The sequence below is a fragment of the Juglans microcarpa x Juglans regia genome, chromosome 8D (genome assembly GCF_004785595.1).
Source record: "Juglans microcarpa x Juglans regia isolate MS1-56 chromosome 8D, Jm3101_v1.0, whole genome shotgun sequence".
NCBI classification, from domain to species: domain Eukaryota; kingdom Viridiplantae; phylum Streptophyta; class Magnoliopsida; order Fagales; family Juglandaceae; genus Juglans; species Juglans microcarpa x Juglans regia.
In genome coordinates, this window is record NC_054608.1 from 35,547,319 (window position 1) to 35,555,601 (window position 8,283).

At 36.8% G+C, this 8,283-nt stretch overlaps 2 protein-coding genes across 3 annotated transcripts; one reads left to right on the plus strand and one right to left on the minus strand.

Moving 5' to 3' along the window:
* Positions 1-395: 395 nt before the first annotated feature.
* LOC121242985 (homeobox protein knotted-1-like 3) lies at positions 396-4,674 on the plus strand. Of its 2 annotated transcripts, none has more exons than XM_041141033.1 (6): positions 396-1,095; positions 3,094-3,214; positions 3,403-3,596; positions 3,683-3,814; positions 3,931-4,067; positions 4,154-4,674. In XM_041141033.1, exons 1-6 carry the CDS (start codon positions 598-600, stop codon positions 4,185-4,187), a joined length of 1,116 nt encoding a protein of 371 aa, XP_040996967.1. In that variant the 5' UTR covers positions 396-597; the 3' UTR covers positions 4,188-4,674. The 2 variants fall into 2 exon arrangements, with proteins under 2 accessions (XP_040996967.1, XP_040996968.1); XM_041141034.1 differs by having other exon boundaries at positions 4,162-4,674.
* Positions 4,675-5,670: 996 nt separating this feature from the next.
* On the minus strand, positions 5,671-6,433 carry LOC121243751. The gene has a single exon (XM_041141882.1). The coding sequence runs from the start codon at positions 6,311-6,313 to the stop codon at positions 5,876-5,878; it is 438 nt and encodes a 145-aa protein (XP_040997816.1). The 5' UTR covers positions 6,314-6,433; the 3' UTR covers positions 5,671-5,875.
* Between the last annotated feature and the right edge of the window lie 1,850 nt (positions 6,434-8,283).

Here is an 8,283-nt window from a genome sequence, read left to right on the forward strand (position 1 = left end):
TAGTTAAATATTAAAGAAAAATGTTATTTTTTATTATCTTCAATTATAGTGACATATTAATTTTTAATTATCTTCAAATTTAGTGACATATTATTAAATGAAGTTAAATGGTAAAATAGTTTTGTAAAAAAGTAAATTACTTTGTAAATAGGATAAAGACTTTGAAAAGGAAAATAAATAAAAAATGGGGGAGTGAACTTCACGTCAAATAACAAGAGGTTGCTTCCAAACTCCAAACATTACAAATATCAATCATCAATCTTTGTCTTAATACATAGTAATCCCCGATAGCATCTCTGGGACACGTTACCACCGTTCCCACCGTTGGATCGGCTGAAATAAATATGATTATAAATAAAATATTAGAAATTCAAGGGGTCATGCACCTAAAATTAAATAAATAAAGAGAATCGGCTTTTGCCGGACGGAGCTTTTTGATCTCTTTTCCTCACACCTTGTCATACAGTGGTCTCTCCATCGACCTGATGACTCCATTATCTTCATGAAGACCTTCAACCTCATCAACCCGTCTCCTCAAAATCCCATCTTTTGAACCCTGACTGCGTATATGTAGGCAAAACTGCTTTATCTGTATAAATGGCGTTTCACGATCACGATATGGCTTTCGACTCTTTCGGCGACCACGATGACAGAGAGGCTGTGCACCAACGCCTCATGCTCGACACCACCGGGAAGACTCCGCTCTCAGTTACCGTCTCCGAGGCCGGTGGATCAGGAGCTCCCACTTGGCTCAGCGATGCTATTCTCCGGCGTCAGGATTCCGTCCATCTTCGCGGCCGGCAAGACGAGGTCTCCACGATTATGAATTCCGGCGAGAGCGGGGATCGAAACCGGACGGAGAGCGACTGCGAAGCGGCCTGGGAGTGGGAGAGCGCCAAGCAGAAGGCGGACATAGCGGCCCACCCGCTTTACGAGCAGTTGCTGTCGGCACATGTGGCTTGTCTCAGGATCGCTACGCCAGTGGACCAGTTGCCGAGGATCGACGCTCAGCTTGCTCAGTCCCAGCGCGTGGTGGCCAAGTACTCAGTGCTCGGAAACGGCTCGGTGGACGAGAAGGAGCTCGATCAGTTTATGGTTAGTTTAGTAGTTACTTTCTCTATTTATGATTTTTTTCTTTCAAAGCTTGGGTTTTTGTTATCTCTGCAAGCACAAGAAAAAGATTATAAAGAACTTAAGCCGATGGTTCTATGAATTTGTTCATAACAATACCGGACCCAAGAATTCGTTGCTATTACTCGACCGTACATCGACATAGGATCCCATATCTTACGTAAAAGTTGTCTGGTTTGAATAATTGAAATGGCTATATAATATGCCTGCGAGTTTGTTTGTTTTTGTAGTTCGAGGTTGACTTGATGAAGGAAAAAAAAAAATTTCCCATTTGATTGTGTTTTTTTTTTTTTGGGAATTCATTTGGTGTTGAAATCCATATTGATTTTCTTTTTCTATTTTTCCTGTAATTTTTCTGTTTACTGTGTGTTGTGTTAATATGAGTCCAATTTGGTGGTTTCAACCGAAAACATTGTCTTCATTTTGTACATATATAAGATTATGGGAGAAAAAAGACCTAAAAGACACAAAAAGGGAACTGCTACGCTTCTGGAAAGTCATAATCTTTATGTAAATCGTAATGTACGTGTATTGTGTGGCATCCTAATTGAGACGAATCATGCTGTTCAGAGTACAGTACTAATAACCGAAACTTGGGAGTGCTTTTGAGAATCTCTTAATTTCCACTTGTTTGTTTGACCTAGTTCTTGCTATCTTTTCAAAATATGATCCGCCATTAAACACAGGTGTAGCTGTGACTTGAGCTGGTGATAGAATTACTTTGCATGGCATCGGGTTGGATTAATTTAAATTATTGGCACTTTCTAAGCTTGATTATTCTCATCGTGTAATAAGAGAATCATAAAAGTTCACGATATTTTTCTAGGAATTGATGCTTGGAGGTGTAAATGTTCATTGAATCTAGCTAACTTGGAAAGTCACGGGTCTATGTGCGAGGTATCCTAAGTAAGAGTGGAATCAGTGGATACAGTAATGGTGGCTCTAGCCTTGTCTGCTAATTATTGCTTAATTTAAGTATTCACACACAAAACCAAAGAGACAACCATGGCGAAAGTGGTATGATATATATGTGATGAAATGATTCGGCTTGATCAGTCAAAACTACTATATTTAGTGTTGAAAATACTGTATTAGGTTCATATTTCAATCATTCTAATATGGAGCATGATACTACTTGAAGACATCTCGACTCTAGAAATGGAAACCCGACCTCACTAGCCAATTATCAAATATTTTGCACAAATGAAACCACCAAGACACTACATGTTTTACATTAAATAAAAATTCTCTCTTCCAAGCTAAATGGAATTAAAAGTTACAGTCTTAATAAATTGTCATCTAATAATTCTTAAGCTCCAGTTTGGATTGAAAACTCATATCAACTTATCTTATTTCATTAATATAATTTTATCAAATTCTCATACAAAATATAATCAACAATTCAAAATTTTCAAATTCTAAAATAATAATAATATTAAAAAATAATATTCTAACAAGATTTTATTCAACTCATCTAAAACTATCTCAATTCATCTCTGAATCCAAACGGAGCCAATTCTCGCTGGTCTCAAATAACTCAAGTTTTCTGTTGTATATATTGCCCCCCACTTAGATGTAAAACACAGGGTTGGAACCATGTTTTGATCAGTCATTACTCAAGTGAAATAAGTTGATATTTTGATATAAAATATCCAATAACTACTTGAAATAATTACCCATTATTAAATGGGTATTAGTTGCTGACACCACATGAATATTGTGACAGATGCAAAAGTAGAGTTCTCGGATGTACAGAAATGTGGAAAATCATTATATATGTACGATGATATCATCGATCCATTGCTATCTGAGTAGCTAATTAATCTTTTACTTTCTGATCAGATTTTATCGAACTTCTTAACGGATCCAAATATTCTTGATGTTATAAATATGGTGTATCTTTTAATCTGAATATTCCTTTTTTCTTCTCTTCTTTCTTTGTCTTTGTTCCTTCTGATGTAGACACATTATGTTCTATTGCTCTGTTCCTTTAAAGAACAATTGCACCAACATGTTCGTGTTCATGCCATGGAAGCAGTAATGGCTTGTTGGGAGCTGGAGCAGTCTTTGCAAAGCTTAACAGGTAAATTACTGAAGCCCCTTCCCACCGGGCGCCCCCTCCTTTATCCGATGTCTTAATGCTGGTCTTAGACAATAGAAATTAGAACAATGGAATTAGATTGTATTTGCATGTACGTCTTTATAATATCCATATTTTCTTATGTTGAAGTGGCTATTTAACTTGCATATACATTAATCATGCGTGAACAGGTGTGTCTCCAGTTGACAGTACAGGTGCTACAATGTCTGATGATGAAGATGACCAAGCAGATAGTGACGCCAACTTGTATGATGGAAATATGGATGGACATGACAGCATGGGATTTGGCCCTCTCATCCCAACTGAAAGTGAGAGGTCCTTGATGGAGCGTGTAAGACAAGAACTGAAGCATGAGCTCAAACAGGTAATTAAGAATGCGCGCGTTGGCAACATTGTTATTCTTCGATCTGTTGAGCAGGTACGCAGCTCATAACCATTTTCATTTTTCAGGGTTACAAGGAGAAGATTGTAGACGTTAGAGAGGAGATTCTACGAAAGAGAAGAGCAGGAAAGCTTCCAGGCGACACCACCTCCCTCTTAAAAGCTTGGTGGCAATCACATTCAAAGTGGCCATACCCAACGGTAGGTTTGACATATATCTCTCCTTCCAATGATCAGTTTGGCAACAGGTTTTACAAATGGCGTCTCTACCACTATACACCCCTTATTAATTGGCTTGTAAACATTGCTCTGATCAGGAGGAAGACAAAGCAAGGTTGGTTCAGGAAACAGGCTTGCAATTAAAGCAAATAAATAACTGGTTCATAAATCAAAGGAAACGAAATTGGCACAGTAACCCTTCATCTCCCACTGTTGTGAAGAGCAAACGCAAAAGGTAGGGTGATGATTTACGTATTCTTCTATTACCCAAGTTCAAGATTCACTTTAAGAACTTTCTGCCTATTGTAATTCGGAAAGAAGTAATGCAGGTGAAACCAGCAAGCAGCCCTTCTAGTAATTGGACAATCTCGAAGAGGAAAAAAGAAACTTGTTATATATTCCTAGCAGCTAGCTTGTGTCCAAATCTTTTGAAAGTTTATTATATATAGTCGGAACACATCATTGTGACGGAGAACTACTGCCTGCAAGTAATGAAGATTACATGAAGACTATTCGCAGATCTATATTCTACTCATATGTATGGATTCAAGACTTGAAACTGAACATGCCGCCTGAGACCTATGTATGCGTCTTCAAGCCAATTAACACTGCTGAACAGTTCCAGTTGACGGTATATAGCCTTAGAGAACTCCCATACACTTGATATCTGTACCATAAATCTCGCTCATCTATGAGGTTTAAACTTGAAGCATATATATTATACATATATAAGATAGGAGAAATCTTCTTGATAACCTGTGGAACTAGCTAGATAGCATCTTTTTGTACCACTTGAGATTAACGTACGTACTCTATATTTAATATTTCTGCTTTTGGCATCATGCATATACGTCTGCGAATGATAATGGCTGTGAGTTATGGGTGCAAGCATGACTGAGCTAAAAGACAACCAGAAGTTATGGATATTGTGAAGGAATATCTGAGGTTATTATGTCAAATTGTTGGAATTAATTTCCAACAACTTGCTACATTAATATATTATATGATCATGTTGCAGCTAGCACAGAGATTACAACCTGTGTGTTTGGTCGGACAATCTGAGCAAGAATTTTCAGAATAGGCACAGCAAGTACTTCAACAATTAGAATTCACGAAAACAAGAAATTCCAACAAGAGCAAGGTTGTTTTTTTTTTTTTTTTTTTTTTTTTTTTTTTTTTTTTTTTTTTTTTTTGATATGTATGAGTAATTTTATTGATACTCTTATACTCTTATATACCTGCATAGCCCGTGTATACTGGAATGATACAAAAGAACACCTAAATACATTCTATGATCAAGAGATTAAAGACAAGAAGTGATGCCATTAACGTTTCCATTAAGTACAATGGCTGAAAACCACAATATTAAAGCGTGTACGAAAAAGTTCTGCAACTCCGCCATTATACGCTCCCTATCTTCAAAACACTGCTCATTTCTTTCCGACCAATCAAGAGCAAGGTTGTTGGGCGGCCCATCAAGTTAAAGCTTCCATTTAACACAATTATCATAGAGCGCCTAATTAGATTGGATTAACTTGGAAAGAAGAAAAGCTAGCGTCGGGATGCTGCAGATAACACAAAAGAGCAGTCTTTAAAGACTTTTAAAAACTCTAAGACCTTGATCAAGTTATAAAGCGACAAAGTGCCGAATTAACATATGCCTTCCTTAGGTAACGTATTGGCAAGTTGTAATAGCATTCAATACGCCTCTACAGATCAAGTCCTTTAATTGGAGATGGACATTTTACAGAGTTACGAAAATGGCCTGGTTTTTTAAAACTTTTTTGGCAACTCGATCTATCATTAAAGAAACGCATGATTAAGAGAAAAGAAACGCATTAAGCAACTTAATTAGACAGTATATAAATATATTTACTGTAATAAAAACCAAAATTATATATATTCTCTGCCAAAAAGATCATCACCAGATTCCACAAAGAGAGAGAGCAAGACTGATATGAATGATGAATGCAACTTTCTACATGATACAACAAAAATTATCAACATCATTAACGACTTTTTCACGATCCACTGTGCCGCTTTTCATGAAGGAGTAGCAGCAAATCTGGACCTGAAATCAAGAACAAAGCCATCTTCCTGATCCCCATCAAAACCATTATCAAAGTTGAGGGCATAAGCCTGAGGATCATACTGGAACCCAGCTGCGCCGTGCTTCTTCTTGTTCTTGTTATTACCAAATGCGCTGATCTTTCTTAAGAAAGTCTTCCACTTGGGCCCTGCCACTACTTCTGTACCCTGCTTAACCTTAATCAGTTGCTTCATCCACCATGTTTCCCTGCGTTCTCCTTTATTGATCTGCAGCAGATGTTTGCTCTCCCTTTCATTGCTTTGTCCCCATCTGAAGCCCATAAGCCCAAGGCAACAACACCCACCACACGAAACGGATTCTTCGTGCTCGTCCATATGATCTTCATCACCTTCTTCATGCACCTTCAATGGTTTTTCTTCAATGGAAGCCATATTGCTCGCACACACAGCAGAGAGAGAGAAAGAGAGAGAGATTGCAGTGATGGAGGCGGGAATTAAGGGGTCGGTCTTTTTAAGGAGAAAGAGCGGTAGAGAAGAAAACGGAAGGCGGTTGCTTAATGATGTTCCAGGAAATTGCAAAGGCACTAGTTGCAAGATTCTCGTTGGAATTTATTTTCATACTTACGTTGTTTTATGCGATTGGCTGATACCAACCATTTTTTGATGAGGCCAATCCATAATTGTTTAGAAAAATGGGGGAAATTTCGTGTTGGAGTGCACTAGGACTCCAAAATTGACCTTATTTTGCAGGCTGGGGGAATTAACAGCTCAGCAAGCTTAGCTACGCGGGTGTCTTCTTCACACGTTTTCTAAAACTACATCCACGAAGAAGGATCCATTAATGACCCTATTTTCAACAGATCAATTACCTCTTGTAAAAAAAAATTGTCATTTGACGATTACACTGTGTTATATATATATATATAAATATATATATATATATATATTTATGTCAGAAACCTTTTCAAGATAGGACCCTTCAAACCCACATTTCAGAATAAACTCCGGTTTCGTACACCGTACCCTCAAAAATTTTTTTACACGAAATTGATTAAATCGCTAACTTTTCACCAGGAGGTGTTGAACCTTGAACCTTAAAGATGATATCCCGAGACCAACGTCTTTCACCACTTGGGCCAACCCCTTAGGGTTTATATTTATATATAAGAAATGCTATTGTACCGCCTGAAGTATACCTCTAAAGTTGCCCCATTGATGTGTCATCACCATGTGGTGCCACGTGTCTTTATTAAAAAGGAGTTAAAAACACAAACATAAATAGAACAGAAAATTTAGGATCAGTCTTTATTTTTGTGTTTTCAGACTTCATTTTATTTTAGATATGTATTCTTTTAATAAATTACGTGGCACCAAGTGATGGTGGCAAGTCAATGGGCAATTGCAACAGTATACGTGTTCGAGCTAAGCTAAGCCAAGCCATAAGAACATATTGTGTTCCAACAAAATATATATATATATATATATATATATATATATACTAGAAACTGACTAAAATAACTGCTCCCAAAGCTGCTGTAAATGGCAATGTTTTGAATACCGTACCGGATGCCGTATTGGTCAAGGCACTGGAACGAAATATTTCAGTACCGGTACCGTTTCAGGATAGCGTTTCGGGATAACATTTCGGGATAGTCGATATATAAATAAATTATATATAAAAATTATATTCCAAAATAATAGTCTATATATAAATAAATTATATATAAATACATATATATATATAAATTATAAATAGTCTAGTCTGAATTGAGGGTTAAAAAATAAGCTTGTAATTTGAAAAAATGAAAAAAAAAACACAAGCCGAAATATCGGCCGGTACCGGCTGGTATTTTGGCCGGTACAGGCCGAAATTGAGGCCAGTACAGCTGGTATTTTGGCCGGTACGAAACAGGTATAGTACCTGTATCGGCCGGACGGCTGAAACGAAAAATTTTGACCATACCGACTGGTACAGTACGAAATTTAAAACACTGGTAAATGGCCCTACTAGTTTTTGGGTAACAGCTTTTCGTATTAAAGATGTGAAAGCTAAATCAAGTAGTAAAGATGTGAAAGCAAGTTGTTATGCCTTAAGGATGTAAAAGGTCAAAGCAGATGTACTTGATCATATAAACGCATGGGAAAAAGAGAAGGTTTTGCTAGTATCAAAATCCACATTTAAGCATGGAAATCTTTTCTTATGACTAACAAATGTGGAATAGATTTAATAGATACCTCAAATTTCATTGAAGGGACAAAATATCACCAAAGGAAATACCAAAAACAAACAAAATTATAAAAAAAAAAAAAAAAAAAAATATGATATATTTTATAGGAATAAATATGTGATATATCAATTATCAAGATGAAGGAGAATATCCAAGATTTTTCAGCAAAAGGCA